Here is a 17,539-nt window from a genome sequence, read left to right as displayed (position 1 = left end):
TTCATCAGGGACTTTTCTATGATCTCTTGTCTTTTAAATAAATATCCAGGTGCCTCACAACATTTTATCTCCAAGTTTGTATGTGCCAGGCTGTGTGCAGGGAGAAAGGAGTGCAGTACAAGGCTATGTCTGACCTTCTGGCAGTGCTGACACTGGGTCTTGCCCAGTGATTCAAACCTGCACCACAGCTTTTCTCTTGCTGTAAGGCAACTACAGCATCTCTTCTGCTGGTGCTTCCTGTCTGCCAGTCACTGTTCAGGCAAACCAGCTGTGCTCAACATACATGTCCAGGGCAGAGAAATCACAGCTCAGTACTGCAGGGAAGTAGGGAAAGGGCCAAGTTGCTGTGGTGTGTGAGAAGCTTTACCTGTAGCACACAGACCCCTGCTGAGCTGGGCACTCCCTATGCCAGACAAGCAGGGCTGAAACAAAAAGGCTGGAATGTTTACATCCTTGTGTAATCTACTGCTGATTCTTCCACATGCCACAGCAGAGGAGGATCCTTTTCTGAGAGCTTCAAAGGGTGAAAGGCTAGTGACCTTACAGATGCATCAAAGGAGGCCATGGATAAGGAGGAGCTGTTTGTAAATGGATAGTGAGCCCAGACTCCCATGGCAGACAAGTAATGCAAAAATAGACTAGAATATATGGGCAAGCAGGATCAGACTTACGAAAACCTTTTCAGCAAAGAATAACTTTGACCTGTTCAGGGAAAAGAGGAGACACTTAAATGATTCCAGGAGTGAGAGTCATGGGCAGAATGAAGGGCAGAAGTGGATGGGGACTTTCCCTATGAGCACCTTTTTAAAGAACGTATCAATTTTCCCCAAACTTAAATTGTATGTGAAAAACTGCTTTCTTTCTTGTTTTTCTTCTAGCTTCATGGCTCCAGGGCGACAGCATCCCCTCATCCTGAACTTCCTTCTCTTGTTGTTTCCTAAAACCTTGTGGACTTTGAAAACCTGAGGAGGTAAGCAAGCAGAAACCATATCCAAAATATATTTTGCTTGTTTAAAGTTACTTTTTGTTGGAGGGACAGGGAAAATAATAATACAAAAAAAGTTTCATTTTGTGGTTTCCCTCCCCCACAACTTTTCCTCCTTGTTTGGGAAGGGAACCATCTGAAGGTCAGAATGTTTTATATGTTGCTGAAGCCAAAAATAAAAGTAATTTTCTCCATCCCTCAACACACGTTCCATCTAAAAAAATCCAAAAGGCAGGAAAAAAAAAAGTCAAGAACTTTCAAAACAAAGGGAGTGGAAAGGTGAAAGACCAATGGATAGACCTGAAATGTGTTTGGTTTGCATGTTTTCACATTTGAAAGACATTTTGTTAAAAGGGAACCATAGCGTAACATAAAAGAAGTTTATAGCTGTAACAGTATACAGGACTTGGAGCCAAGCAGCTCTGTCTAAATGTGCCTGAAGGGTTACCCCAGCCTAGGCAATAGCTTCCAGAACTATGATCCAGGTTACAACTTTTAAAACAAGCAAAAAGCTTTGTGTAAGTCTTCCCTGTGAGGAATATGAAACAAAAGAAGTTGCCTAAAAGTCTCCTGTGAGCTAAAACTCTGCTTTTAGTCCAGAATAGTGCACAACCTCTCTTCCAAGGACAGAAATACCAGAACTCTTCAGTCTAGTTGGTTTGCTAAGACAGCTACCAGAACCAGGCACAGCCCACAGGAGATGCTAACAGAGCAAGGAGCTGCTGCAGAGCACAGCCAGGGAAAGTAGTTTGTGGCATGGAGCAAGGCAGAGCTGCCAGGATGAGCGAGAACTAATGGGAATGACCAGCATGGAGAGGAGCAGCAAGGAGAGACAGGTCATGGTGCCAGATCAGCTCAGCCTAAGTTGGCTCTTGCTACCCAGTAAGACATCATAATCTCAAACCATGAGTGTAATTCATTACAGAGGGGGAAAGTAACCAGCTGGCCGAGCATCTGCTCAGTGGAGGAAAACATGGGAAAGTGTTATAGTTATACATTAGGAACTTAGCTTTCATTATGCTCTTTGTTGTCTGGCAAGGTTTTTTCTCACATCAATGAAAATACCTTTTGTTGGCCATCAGTCAAAAGCAATATGAAAGAGGATTGATCACTCTGAGTGACAGGCAGGACCATGAAAAAAGCTGGGAGGCCATATGAGGAGATAATTGAAAGGAAAGATCAAGGGAAACAAAAGGAGTAGAAAAGAATGACTATTTTGGACTCCTAAAACAGTGCCTAAAATAGCATATTTATTTCTTAGCATAACATACCTTTATTTAATTTTTAGATAGTCCCAATAAATCCTGTAAGATCTTTCCAAAAGGGGTAAAACTGGAGTAGTAATGACTTTGATGGTTTAGAGCAGGGATTTGTGACTCAGACATCCTGACATGAAAAGTTCTAGTCATGAAGCTTTCAGTGACCTTTGGCAGGTTGCTCAACATCAACCTTTTAGAAAACCCATAATCCTGAAATGAAAGAAACCTTAATAAGCAAGAAGCACTACTGTTATTGTTACTTCTTAAAGTTACAGGGGAGAAAGTTTTCTGGCATTCCAGTCTACACCTACTCAAAGACCTTATTTTTCTCCATGTCCTTGTGACCATTACTCATTCTAGCCATTGCTTTCACAAAATATACATATAGCTGGAGAAAACTATTTTATTTCTTTTTCCTCACCACTGCAACCCTTCTATTTTTGTAGGGCTAATCAGTAACAGACAAGCCTAATTCTCTTTCCTCTTTTGCCATGACACTAAGAGCCAACGATGCCTTTCAGAAACAATAAACTACACACGATATTTTCACAAATGTTGACATGCCAACAATCCTGGGACAGAAATAGACAATGAGGACATGATACATAATGACTACAAATTCTGTTCAAGTGTAACAGCAAATTTTAGCAGTTTGCCTAGGACTGACTTCTCTGCAGATTGCTGCAAAGCAAATCTGGGATCAGGAAGACACTGAATGCCCAGCAGAATGGCCCCACACAGGATTTGGGTTCTTGCATCCTAATAATCTCACTCAGCATTAGGTAGTGCAGTGAAGGTCTTGTCTGAAGAGCCTACATTATCATTATTTCCCTGACAGTCTGCAATAAGAGAGGGAAGGATCCAGGGTACAATTAGAGTCATTTTCAGGAGATGCCAGTGTCTCTCCACTGCCTGTAAAAGGAGACTCTGCATTAGGCTCCTGACTTGGATGATTCAGTTGTGCTTCTAAAGACAGGCAGGATAAATACAGACCATGGATCGTTACATCTGCCTACAGAGAAGGAACTGCGTCTTTATATCGCCTTCTCCATTTCTCCATACCATGAGTTGTTTCCTCCTCATCCACTAAAAGACAGATCCAAATCCTCAATGAGTCAGTATAATTTCAGAGGGTTTCCACAAGAGCTCCTTAGCCTAAGAACCCAAACATTTGCCATTCAAGAAGTAGCAAAAAAGACCAACTGAAAGGACTAGGTCTTGAAGGACAGACAGTGCTCTAAACAGGAAAAACACTTTCTGACAGACAAAGGAATTTTTTTTTTAAGTTCCTCTTCTCACTTTGGTGGATTCAGAGATCAAGCTGGCTGATTCAGATTTCTTCAGATCTTATCTCCCAAGACAGCTGTGAAACTCATCAAAGTGTTCTCGCACTGCTCATACATCAGTGCTAAGTAAACTTCAGTTGGTAACTGAATCTGGCCCCTGCAGTTTGATATCCCTTGCTCTGTGTATAAATTAAAAAGTGATCATTAATATTTTTTCATCAGCGACTCCTTAAAAGCATAAAGAACAATTGTCTGCTTATCTTAATAACTATGTAGAGGAAGAATGAGACAAAGGTTGTTTCCAGATAATTTCAAGTTATACTTTAAATCAAATTATGAAGAGGATAGTGTATTGTTAATCAGCAACCTCTAAGGGATTTCCAGAATAAATATCTTTAAATGAAAATTTAAACCTATAGTTCTTTATGAAGAATTTTGGCACAAAAATAATACAAGAAAATACAAGCCTAAATTTAAGAGCATTGTCAGAAAGTTAGAACAGAGTTCCCTTTCTCTTATGTGAGTTTGAAGTATGTAAATCAATTTACTTTTTAGGCTGGTAGCCTGAGACATCTGAGGTGTTCTTATACCATACAGTGATCAGTGGTTTCAGAGTGCAAATGTGACTGCCTGGACAGAAACACAGAGCCTGCCTCTGTACCAGCCACTGTTTGAACGTGCCCAGATATCAAGCACATCACTGAGGAAGCTCTGCTGTGGCCCCTCAAAGGGAGAACTTCCAAGACAGAATTATTGGTAAAGAGGAAAAATGCACATTACTTCTTTCAGTTGTGTTCTTTTTCCAAGAACCCTGTCCTGTTTGCATTGGACAACCCTGAGCACACTGTCTATAAATGCTCCATGTCTTTGCAAGCTAAAGGAACTAGAGAAATATCCCTATGAAAGCACCAGAAACTGAAGAAATATGCGGGCAATATTCTCCTTCCTAGTGTGGCTCCTTGTGCAGCAAATCCAACACAATCTGGTTGAGGAGTAATTCTATCAGAACTGTCTGCTGAGATATTCATAATAGATAATAAACAGGGACACTGTGGCCTCACCAGCTGCTGGGGGGCAGGGTTAGTGAGAACAAAGGTATTTATCTCTTAATCACAGATAAAAGGCTGTTTTCTCTCCTGTTTAATCCCATTGGGAGAAGGTTGCCAAGATGTTTTAACGGTATTGATTTGTTTTCATTATTTTGGGGGGCAATACAACCATGATTAGGACCTCTACTCAGTATCGCTTACAGCTGGTAATGTCACACACACCTTCTGAACTCAGAGGAAGTACAGCAGTAATACTTTGAATATGTAAACATGTAAGTGACAAACATTAAGTGCATCTCATTACTTCATCAATTTACCAAAGGAGTTGTAAAAATTCTCTAGGATGCTTTGAATTGTAATGTTTTAATTAGTGATTGACAGTGGGAGCTATTTGCAGGCTAAAAATGTTCAGATGGCACACAGAGCATGTGATGTATTCTTGCAGGGTGCTGCGGCTGAAGTCATCTGGTAGTAAATACAATCTTGACTTACTTAAAATGTTCTTTTTTTTTTTCCTTAGCACTTGTTTACGAATAAATCTCTTGTTTTACAAGACCCAGCAAAGGTATTATTGTAAACAAAGCGTAAAAGGAGATATATAGTCTCATTTCTTCTGTCTCTGAAACAAACTATGACAAGTTGGAAAACTACAGAATGTTGGAGAACTCTTCACTGCCTTGAACGGATCAAAACAACTGAGTGTACACATGCAAATGGGGGAGTAATGTACAGACCTAATCCTCTAAAATCTTGTGTAAGTTAAATGAAACATAAACTGCCTTAAATATCCAAGCATTCTTCTGCAAATGGACTACATAGATCACATGTATCACATGAAGTGTTCAGCATTCTCAGATAGTGTATGGAGACAGACAGATGTTGGCAGGACATTTTTCCATACGAATGATGTCAGGATCATGTCCTGATCTGTCTTCTCTGCCAGTAAAAGCCAGACACATTACAAGTTAAAGTGCTTGGTTATGAAGAGAGACAGCCTTTCCTCTTCAATACTCTGCAGTCTCCCACAACAATGGCAGCTGGTAAATGTAATGATATCAGAATGGCCACATGGCCTTTTTATCCATCACCAGAGGCAGATAACCACGTAAGGAAACCAAAACTATGTCCCTTAATGTATCTGGGCATGAAGCCAACAGAAGGCAAATTCCCAATTTAGAGAAATCAGATGAACCTGACACTAGTCTAGCTTGACCTTCTCAATAACCAAGAGGATTTGAGACATCACTGCAGCTGGAAAGGCAACAGTTCCAGCTTTCTAAGCACTGCCTACCCTCTGCCAGTAAATGTTTGTTAGTGTCATTTTGCTGTTTACCACTGCTCTTCATCTGCGATGAAGGGCCTGCTCTATTTTGCCACACAGAGCCACCACATCTAACTCAACACTTTGCTCATAGCCAAGAAACCACCAGCACACACAGTACCTCTACATCCACCTATTTTTCAGGTCTTCATTTATAGGCAGACATCCCAACCAAAGTGAAGCAAGAAGAAAGCAGCACCAGCAGTGACTGTCAGAGTATCCCGTGAGTCTGTGGAGAAACAGGCTGCCTGTGCCAGGCTAAGTGTTGGCATGTAGGTATGGACATGATGGAAAGGCTGAGAATGAGAAGCAATGAAGCCTGCAGAATGAGAGTACCAGCGTGACTATTCTGACATGAAAGTGTGCTAAAGTACCAAGCTCAAGGCTTGCCCAGACCATTTCGGTAATGCTTCTAATGGGTCTCCATTCTCCTTCTCCTTCAGCAGGTGTGCTTCACTTGAATGAGTTTACAGAAAAGAGAATTCAGGTGAAATGCTTGCCCATACGAAACAAAAGGGATGGGGGAGGCAGTGGGGTGAAGACCAGCCTTATAAACTTAGTTCAGATATTTCTAAGGCTGTTTGGTAACATCTCATGCTACAAACCTTTTGCTACCCTTGCTGTTTCATGGTGCTGCTGTTCACGGGGCAAAGGGAACATGTTAGAGTGGAGAGATGTATGCAGAGGCTGGCAGGATAAATCAGAACCTAACAGTGCAAATCAGTGGAAATGTGAGAAACATGAGAACAGTTTCAAATCTCAACAGAAAGGGAAATGGTGTTAATTTGATGCTAAATAGTCGGCAGAAGGGGAAAACTCAGAGCAGAGGGAGGCAAAAGGGAAAAGGTATTAGAAATGGGCCAATGCATCTGCAGCAACTACAAAATAACAGCATGAAAGTCAAAGGGATTTTTATTCTCTCTCTTGCAGGACAGAATCTCAGCACCTCCTCCCACAGCTGTGTTCTAAGAGGATCAAACAGCACAGTTCTTCTCCATCTGAAACCAGAGAACTCCTAAAAAACAACTGAAGCAATGAAGTATTTTACACACTCAGCAACCCAGCATTTTTTATAATGATCCTAAATACTTTTGGTGTTAAAAGAGTTTCTTGTCAGTTCCTGCCTGTGTTGAACCTCATGGCAGCTCACAAATTTTCTTAACTGTTGTTGCTTTTGTGTGAATGATGCTCTATTTCCTGTGAAGGCTGCAAATGCAGTTTCACACCATTTATTTTCTTTCCTTCTTTAAAACACTATATATTCATAACTCAGCATCCTCAGCACACCGTTATTTACCTTGGTTCACATGTGCAAATGGATGTAATTGTATTAATACATAGATGTAGTAGCAAATAGTCTTGTAAAATGTCTGATGGTGTGAGGTAGTGATTATTTCTAATGATATTTTATAACATAACATTTCTTACATTAATATTGTAACTTGGCAATCCACAGTGTTTACACTGGTTTTTTATACAGCACAATGTGTATTTCAGTTATGCTGTGACTGTAGGGATTTTGTGCAGTTCAAAATGAAGCTCAGCTGGAATCAGAAGTATTTCCTTGATAGTGTGAAACTCGCTGAGAACATAGCCCTAACGTGCCATTAGTACATACAGCAGATAGTCTTGCCTTGCAAATGGTGCAGATGACTAGAAATTATATGAATGAGCCCTGTTGAATGCAGCTTAACCCTCAAACCCAGTCCAAATGGCACACACTTGGCCTACACAAAGCCTTAATCCAGCTAGTCAGTTTTGCAAGACCCCTCTGTGCACAGTTGATATTCCATGCCAAAATACTCTATCCCTCTGGCAAGAAAAACCAGAGTAGTTAGATAAGGATTTACTAATCTCTTGGGTCCATCTTCTTGGAGATATCTTTACCAAAATCTATCAATGCTGTTACTAGCAGACTGAGAGGATGCAAAATAATCTTGGAGTCTGTATTAAGAACATACAACACAACAAAACCTGTTCCTATTAACATCCACGTGTAAGACAAGATTGATGCAGAACAGGTGACGTGACAAGACAGGTATGGATGAACAAGTGAAGGAGTGCAAGCTCTGCCACAGAGATCGTCTTACACCAGAACTTTTACTGCACTGGACAACAGCTGGAGAGGGTGAGCCACAGGACATTCTGACAGGGAAAACTGCACCTGTGAGAAACTGTTTAATTCTGAGCTGTGTGAAAGGAGTGTCTTCCTTAGAGGAGCTACGCTGTATCGTTACGTGTTTGGAAGACAGAAGTCTAACAAACTCAGGGCTCTCTTGTCAGGATTTGCTCTCCCACATCTTTTCATTTTAGACTTGAATTAGGGGGAACTCAGTTGGAGGTTATTTAATTTTGACAAGGCAAGAAATTATTGTAGATAAATGTTGCTTTTGATCAGTGACAATATACAGGTAGACAGCATCATCTGCCAACTGATGGGCATTTAACAAAATAAGCATAATAGGAATTGCATGACAGATATACAGGAGGTGATTAGTTTCAAAAAAAAGCCCCCAACACCATATGTAGATATCTTCCTCCTCCTCATGGAATCTGCAATTCATATTTCTGTTTAGCTGATAATTTCATTTATGAGTTACAAAGCATTTATCTTGAATGGTACAGATGTTTAGTGAACAGAATGATTCATCTCTTCCTCTCTACTTTCTAAGTAGCACAAAGAGATGCCTCCAGTGTGTGCTAGGATGGAAGCATGTCTGTCATTAAGTTGTTGCTTCCCAGATAATAACTATCCATTAAGAGAAAAATTTGGAAAGACTGCTGCCAACAGAACTCACACAGAGTAATGCTCTCTAAAGTGATTGTGCTCCAGAGACTCTCACTGCCTGTTTCTTTTTCTCTCACCAAAAGCCATAGTACATACAAAGACCTGTTCCTTTTGAAAACCAGTGACACAGCCTCATTGCCTTGCATGCGTAGGAAGTAAAAGTCTGAATGGGTTTCATGAATGAACCTCACAAACACTTCTACTGAATTCAGAAGAAGTGAGAGAGAAAGTTTCAATTTGGAAAGATTGAACAAAAGTGTAAATCACCCTAGGGAATGAAGAATACCTAAGATAGTACAGATTCTTATTGACATTAAATACCACAATTAGAAAAAGTATAAAACCATCAGAATTTAAACCCCTAGATTTTTCAGATTTTAGCCCTAAAAATGTATTAACTTCATATATTTGCTGAAAGTATTCCAATTGAACACCAAATACATGCTCTATTTAATATATAGCTTATGAATTTCATTACCATGCAGTATGTTTGCTGACACATAATGAAAGCAAAGTTGCTTAAATTAAGCATCTGTTACATTCAGTCCCAGTTTTAGTTATATATATGGCATGAATATTTTTATGGTTTTAGAGGAAAACCTGAGTAGGTAGAATTACTGGCAAACTTTTGAAGACTGCCAAAGAAATGGTCACAAATATTTGCAAAGGACATCCACAGCTACAGTTCTGTCTTTGCTGGTGCACTCCAGCTACAGCACTAACAGCACCACATATTTGCATGTTGAATAACAGTTGCCTGTCTCCTGTCCTTGTTGGTTCATGTCTATTTTGCATGTGACAGCTTTGTCACTGCCTCATTTTTCACTTGGAGGAAGGCAATGGCTTAAAGAACCCCAGGGACATTAGAATGCTCCATAAACACGATTAGAGCTTTCAGCCTCTTCATTTAAAGCAAGTACCATATTGCTACCAACATCTGCTTTGGGCTGTAATGGGGCCCTTAAACAAACCACACCATCCTGAATGAGCAGAGCCCTGGAACATCTGTTGATTGTGCTTGCATAGTTGTCAGCTACAAACATGGCATCTCATATTACTGTCACTCACACTGCTGTGATGGTACTCATATGCATTCCTTTGGGAGAGAAAAGTTATCCACCTGGAGCCAAGGATCTCGGAGACGAGCCTGTGCTGTATAAACTGTATTTCTGTGAGGAGGGCTCTGAGCATTGGGGTGTGCACTCACTGAAGACAGCAAACTCATAGCACGGGTATGTGGACTCCGTAAGTGGTGACAGTGCAAAGATCATCTAAACAGCATCACTAAAGTGTCAGTTTATGTTGTTTCCACACAGGAAGGTGAAATACACCACAGTTCAATTGCTTTTTACACTTGAAATTCTTTTTTCTGTTAAACATCACTTTCTCAGGAACAGCAGAGTACCTATAGCTAATTGCTCACTTGTGACAAATTAACCACTGAAAATAGTGTCACACTCTTATGAGGAATGGACTGATCAATATTCAATGGACTGACTGACGATTTCCAACATGAAACCAAGAGATACTGAAAGGTGCATTAGGACTTTAGCAGATTTCTAGCATACATAGAACTGTGTGTGAAATCTTGGTTATGGCACCAGCCTCTGGATGAATCACTAATTTTTATGGCTGCAAATAAAGGGTCATTTTTAATCTCTTTAATAGGGATATTACCTGTTGCACATCCTGCTGGAAAACACAGAGCTGCAGCCTTTGATGTAGCCGGACCTTTCTGTGTTGCCAGATGCTTTCTAGGCGCCGCTGGTGATGCAGGACTTCATGTACCACATCCAACACCTGGTGAACAGCCTTGGAGTAGTTTGCAGTGGCAGTGAGAGATTCAGAATTCCCAGGACTCAAGGGACGCTGTAGGACATCCAGCAAGGCTTTTCCATCCTGGCTCACCTGAATGAAGAAATAGGTCTGCTTCACTGCACTGGTACTTAAATATGCAACAGCTGACAGAGAACATTCTAGCTCATTCTTTTTCTGCTGTGTGTTCTCCTCATTTCAGTCAAAAAGGAAGAAAGAGCTCATAACATCTCTTTTTGACTTGTACTTACACATTCAGCACTTGCCTTTGCTTCCTAGTGGGCCTGCTGTGTCACGCAGCAGGAGCACAGGTACCACCCTGCTGGGGCTGCACACAGAGATCCCAGGGCTATATTCCATTCTGACACTCGGGCACTGAAAACTCCTGACGCACACTGCTTGGTGACAGCTGGCATTTGCAAGAGAGGGCCTGTTTTTGTGAGGAGGTGGCATTTTAAGAAAACCACAGATGGCAGAGTCATTCATATTCTGTATAATAAGGGAAAGTCCTTTCTTCATAGGATTACTAAGTATGTCTATACGTTGAGAAGTGTGACATTCCATTCTGTATTTCATTCAGTGGCAGTGAAAAATAAATTAGTATATGACTGATTCTTTTCTTCCTCAGGAACAGCTCAGAGGGACCTGTGGTCTCCATTTTCAATGGACTACAAAGTTTGCTGGTAAATGCAAAGCCCTCTGCACACATGTCACCTTTTTCAAGCACATTAAAAGATACTTGCAGATGCAAAGGCATTTGGGCATTAAAAAAAATCAAAATGCCTGCAAAATGCGAGATTTTTTTTTCTGGAACATTCCTGTACCATTTTCATACTGCAGGGGCAAAATGACAAATGTAACCATAAAAAGCAGATTTCTAGTAAAAAATGTGTTCATGCACTGATTCTCAAAAAAAAAATGGCTTTTTGAAATAATTTTTCAGTTCCAGATTATAAAATTAAAATATTTTGTTCAACAGAAATGGTGAATAAGGACACTACTGTAATCCCTCTCTCTTCCCAGCCCACTTTTCTCTTTTCCCTCTGAAACTGCAGTGAAAATGACAAGATTTCCTGAAAATTGTATTTGTATGCAGTCACAATTACCGATTTTGCCAGAAAATAGGGTAAAGAATGTTTTTCATCCAGTTCAAAATTTGAACATTATCGAAGTTAAAACACATCTCCAGGATTTCCATGTCTCATTTATTCCTGTATTATAAGTTGCATGTTCAAATGTAGCAAATAACCTTTAATGCCCAAACCTGTGTCTTTTGGCAAGCCATGCCACGTTCCAGTCTGTGGTAACACTGCACCTGGTGCATTTTCAGAGAAATCAAGATACCTTCTGAGATGCATGCTGGCTAAAATTGGAGTAAAGTCTCATCATATTTATGATTATTTGGTGGCCTTAGGCAAGTTCTTGGATATTTTTTAAGTATTCAAGGCAATTTGGAATTAGATGAGGAAATATGTGTAAAGTACATAGGGAGTGGCTTCCCACACTCAATTTCAGTTGCTGCTGAAGATCAGCTGGAATAATTTGTGCATGCCGGAGCCTTCTGGGGTCAGAGAGGGAACAACATATGATATGATGGAGGATTTTAGGAGGAAACACTGAGGCACAGGTGTTACCTTGGCAAGATTATGGAGATGGCATTAGCTGCTAGCCAGGAAGAAGCAGCTTCCAGAGGAAGGAGATAAGGCATACTACGTCCTATTTCATCTGTGGGAAGGCAATCAGCAACTACTTAATCACTGGGAACAGGAAACCAAGGCTATGGACACATGCGGGTGCAGCTTCTTGGACCAGAAACTCTCTCTTTGCACTGGCTAAATTCACTGTGTAATTCACTATGTATCTGTTACTGGGCTTTGGGCTTTGAGTTGGTCTGAATCAGCCCCTGGGTGGTGTTCCAATGGTTTTAGTGGAGTTCCTCTTGATTTACACTACTAGCAATCACAGCAGAACTGGGATTAAAAATAAAGGTTCAAAACTTTAGCAGTAAGCGATGTGATTGCACAGAAAATATAACAGACATGTTTTACTCAGGACAACTTTCTTACAACGTTTGCGCTATAATACAGATCTATTAATAGCTACACTTCTGTATTGTCTCTTACTCCTTCCTCTTCTATGGGATGTGAGTTTTCATCTATTGTATGGCAATTTGTTTCTGTTGTCTGTCTAAAAAGCCTTAGAGATGACAAGTTATGATTTTTCCCTAATGGGGATAACCTCCTAGTTATTCCCCGCACAGACAGATAAAACACCAAATTTGAAGTCTTTGTGTTGTCCTGTTAGTAATCATTAATACAAATCAGAAGCTATTAGAAGTGTTTTTCTGCTCTCCAGGTTACACCCCTGTCCCATCAAACTGGACTAAATAAATGAAAAGGAGCATGGTGACCATCAGGTAACCAGTGGTACTCAGTATTCACAAGGATTACATAGATATTCCACGGTTTCATATCATCTGCAGCTTTGAAATTCTTCAGCTTAAAGAGTCTGTTTTCCAAAATTGTGAATAATATTGTATTCCCAATCAATATCTCAGAAGGTTTGTGCTCTCAGAGTTCCCCAAAGAGCAGATTTCAGAAAGGAACAGCCTCACAAATGGAGAAGCCACCTACTGTGCTCTTTCAGTCGTTTCCATGTTCTCCTTATAACTGCAAAAATAAATCATCAAAACTCTTTTTAGTGAATCTTTTTGAATTTTTCAAGGACTGTGCAAGGAGACAATGAAAACAGCCCAGGTTAGTCACATTGCTTCACTCACATCTTATTTGCAACGTATTTTTAAGTATTGCAAAAGTCTCAAGCTGAATGGACCTGCACAATTCTGGCAATTCTACATACTGTTTCAAAACCTACTTTCTAGTAAAACAGTATAGAGATAATTTAAACATCTGTGTTTCTGAAAAATTATATCCTTCTGAGGAAGCATCAGCAAAAGCATTATGGATGTTAATGGGTACTTTTGGCAATGAGTTTTAAATGAAATTTTCATTTCACAAAAACTAAAATCAAGGCTGACAAATAAAATGCTAGTTTAAAACATTAGTTTTTATTTAATCCAAACCTGACTTAGTTTTTAGAAATATTTTTAAATGAAACCTAAAAATGTACGTTTACCTGACTAGGCACTTGTATGAAATTCACAGCTGCAACTAGAGGTCAACAGGACTCTTCTGCGTTTGGCACACGATGCACTACTCCTGAAAAGCCTGAGGACTGAGTAAGGAAGCACCGTTTGTGATTGCAAGCCAGACTTGTTCCTTCTTATTTGACTAACTCCCAAATTCTTGCAGGTGTTTGGGGAAGAAGAGATTTCTAATACTCCTTACATTCATCATCAGGGTAACTGCAAAACTTCACTGTGAATGCATGAGTGCCTACCACCAAGATTAAACAGTAAATCAGCTTCTCTTCTATTTTATACTATAGATTCTTTCAAGGATATGATGACCAGAGCAAGAGATGGGATGAGCATGTAGGAGATACATATAGATACATAGATAGATAGATACAGATATATGTGTGTGTGTGTAAAATATTGCTCTGTTCTGTCCTGAAGTCTTCACTTGGTAATTTACTAAGTATAGCAAACACTACCACAATCCTCCAGTCCAGCTTGGAAAACTCTGCAAGGAGCAAAGTCCCTTCACAGCCAGAGAGACACTCCAGTAGAGCACAGTCCAGGGAAATGTGACATTTTACTTCATGCTCTATAGCCTGAATGGGGAAAAAAAGCAAGTAAAGAACTTCATGTGGGGCTTTCTGACAAAATTCCAGAGAATTTGTCTCAGGATTCTTGGCATCTTCTTTTAAAGGAAAAAAGCACATACCCTATTTAGGTTGGAGATATTTTACAACAGTATATACAAATACATCTCACATGGTGCTTAGGGACAGGATTTAGTAGTAGATGATAGTTTTAGCTCAGCAGTTGGATTCAGGATTTTAAGGGTCCTTTCCAGCCTAAATGATTCTAGATTCTATCTAAAGCAAGTCTTTTGAGCATTTGCTGCAATCAGGACCTTACATCTCCTTGACTTGTACATTGCAGGAAAAAGCCTTTGGCATCCTTTGAGCCATTAGCACACCTGTGCTAGAGCCAGGACTCATCCACAGAAGGAAAGCACAAGGAGTAAAGGTGCTGGTGGCAAAAAGGGTTTCCCAGTTCATCAGAAGCAGTGAAATGATTCTTCTTTGGGGTGCCAACACTGGTTCTAGATTTCATTCCTGTATGATTTCAGATTTGTCCTTTGGTTCTTCCCTTACAAGCAAATTGCTGGGAAGTCACATACTACAGCCTGGGGTTAGGTCTTACTCCATCTTTGAAAGAGCTGCAGAAATGGAAAGGAGATCCTACCTCATTTAGCAAAGCTAAGCTCCTAAATGCAGCCATGTGCCTGTTATCACTCAGCAGGTACTCACATTTTCTCTGGGAAGCACATACCTCTGTGTAGGCCTGTGTGACTTGCTCATACAGGGTCTGGTGATGGTGGATGGCCAGTTCCAGGTCTTGCATTTCTGAGGGGAGGCCTCCATCACTGCACATTTTGCACCAGGCATCCACACCTGAAAGGAACTGAGACAATTCCAGGAACAATGAGCAACAAAACAACCTCTGATCAACACTAAAAAACTTTGTAGAGTGCCACATGTGACTGCAGCAACGACTGAGAAGAACATAGCAGTTAGAAAGGAGTCACTTTGAAAAGGCACATTCGTGTCACCTCCTCAGTACTCCAACGACACCTGGATCCAAATGAATGTTTTCTGTTTCTTCTGGATTAAAAATAAATGCTTATTTAGGCAGGTTCAGCAAACACTCATTCTAAAAGCCTTTGCACACCATCAGGGAGGCTGCAACATGTCTAGAAAAAACCATCAGTGTGAAGCACAAAAGGGCACAGTGACCAGCTCCAGCTGCCTTTGGCATTGACTTATCTGTCTGTCTTTACTCAGTCATTTACCTGTCCTTAAAACTACTTGCATGAGCAACAGAAAACTCCCATTAAAATCACTGCTGACATTCATTTCAGTGAAAGGCAGGCAGTCTGCATTCAAGGAGTTCCCAACCCAGGTCCAGCTCAGTGGGATTGCTACTAGGATGCCAAGGCTTTAAGCCCGTGGGTCACACGTGCTTCTGGCCCAGATCAGCACTGATCAGATACCATTACCATCTGATGCCTGCTAAGCAGCCAGCACAAAATGAGCTGCTGGTCTCAGTCCAGTTCCTGGTAGGCAGATGTCCATGAAAAGGGAGAAAAAAAAATGCATTGCCATTGCAATTGATATGGTTTAGCACCTTGGTTGGAAGCCTTAACAGCCAGCCAGAAACTGAACACTTTGGGGAGCAAAGGGGTGGAAAAAAATATTTTTCCACTCTTAAAGGCCTCCAGAGTAATGCTGATGCACTTTGGCAGAACAAAGTGAGGAAGCTCTCCTGGGTGCTGCCTGTTCTGTTAAAGAAAATAGGAATTTAGTCTCTAAGACCCACCCTGTTTTTCTTTTAAGCAGGGCTTAGTTCAATGACACAGCTCACATGTTCATATTTTCTCCATATGAACTGCCTAATGCCACTTCATTACTTCTCATTAATGCCTTCTCTTCCTCCACCTTTCTGTTAAACCAGCCTGCCATACCTTGGGCTATTTATAAAAAAGAACAGCTAATTATATAACAGATGCGGTGCCCTGTAGGACGAATGTATAATGCCACAAAACCACCCCAGGATCACAGCTTTACTGCCTCCTGAAGTGTTCACCTGTGGCTTGTTAGTAAAGCACTCACTCACAGCGTGAAGGGCTCTGAGATTCAAAGCAAAGAATTCCAGTCCAACTCTGTCTCTGGCATCAGCATCCTTTTCTATTGGTAGTGTAAAGCTATTCACCATGCTGCTGTGTAATCAACGCTACAAAGTGTGTGCATTGTAAACACCTCAGTGCACAAAGATTTGGTGACAAAGATGAATTCTTAAGCATTCATGTCTACAATGTACAAATCTACCAGTGACAACTGTGCTTTCTAGAAAGCTAAAGGCAAGGATGGCAGGCTCTCCTGCACTGGTTTGACTTATGATCTGTTAAATCTGTTCAGATGAAATCCCCAAACACCCCTGCATAAAGCTGAAGTCATCATATTTTTTGCCAAAGTAATAGAATTCACATAATTTCCTACGCAGTTTAAGAGCCCAGAGCCAAGATTGATCCCTTTCGGGGCTGTACCATGAACCTCTTGGTCGAAACAGTGAACAAAAGACCTTTACACTTCATAGATGAGTGTTCCTGCAGCTGGAGTCACACTGTTATGGCTCTTATCAAAACTGCTGAATTCTACCAATTTTAGTAAAAGCTGTTATAGTCATGTTACTCATCTATTGTCACATCCCCAGACTGTGATTTGCACAGTAGGTGGGAGAAGTCTCAAGAAGATCCAATGCACAGAACCACATCCACCTTGCTGTCTTGCATCTATCTTTTGTACATAGACAATGTCACAAATACTTTGTTAATTTTGCTTCTGCCACTAGCAAGAGCAGTTGACATCATATGTTTTAAAAAGTTTTAAGAGATGTAAGCTGTCAGTGTTTGATATTCTGAAACAGTGCAGAGTGGTCTGTGCTGTGTGTGCAGAGTCAGGCAGGAAGAGCAAATAGGGTTTTTTTAAAGATTGTTGCAAAGTGCTAGTTCAGGCCACAGGACTATTGATTTGGATATTTTGAAAAGAGCAGCTTTTTAAAATTTTATTATTTGTCACCCACTGTGGCAGACAAAAAAATTATTTAAATGTAGTCCTTCATGCTAGAAGCAAATTCTTATCACAAAATCACCATTTGACTGAGTTGCAAAAACTTGAATTTAAAATTGTAAATTACTAACTTAGTTTGGAAGAGGAGTCCTTACTGTCTACTAGAACTCAATACCATTTAAATGAAATGCTTAAATTTGTAATTAGCTTATTGACTAGAATATCTCCTACTGGGAACATAAAAACTGCTTAAATATGATTTGAAATGACAGGCTAC

General features: G+C 40.4%; 1 protein-coding gene across 4 annotated transcripts in view; it reads right to left on the bottom strand.

Moving 5' to 3' along the window:
- KALRN (kalirin RhoGEF kinase) overlaps nucleotides 1-17,539 on the bottom strand; it is a 452,901-nt gene that overhangs the window by 202,906 nt on the left and 232,456 nt on the right. For all 4 annotated transcript variants that reach the window (XM_082284833.1, XM_082284834.1, XM_082284835.1 and 1 more), the window contains exons 8-9: nucleotides 14,966-15,097; nucleotides 10,366-10,596 (exon numbers count right to left, since the gene is read on the bottom strand). In XM_082284833.1, the coding sequence (XP_082140959.1) occupies nucleotides 10,366-10,596; nucleotides 14,966-15,097 (363 nt within the window). The remainder of the gene's footprint in view (nucleotides 1-10,365; nucleotides 10,597-14,965; nucleotides 15,098-17,539) is intronic.

Source organism: Coloeus monedula (assembly GCF_965178545.1).
Source record: "Coloeus monedula genome assembly, chromosome: 7".
In the NCBI taxonomy this organism is placed as follows: Eukaryota; Metazoa; Chordata; class Aves; order Passeriformes; family Corvidae; genus Coloeus; species Coloeus monedula.
The sequence above is the reverse complement of the archived record's forward strand: the minus strand, read 5'-3'. Positions and strand labels throughout refer to the sequence as shown.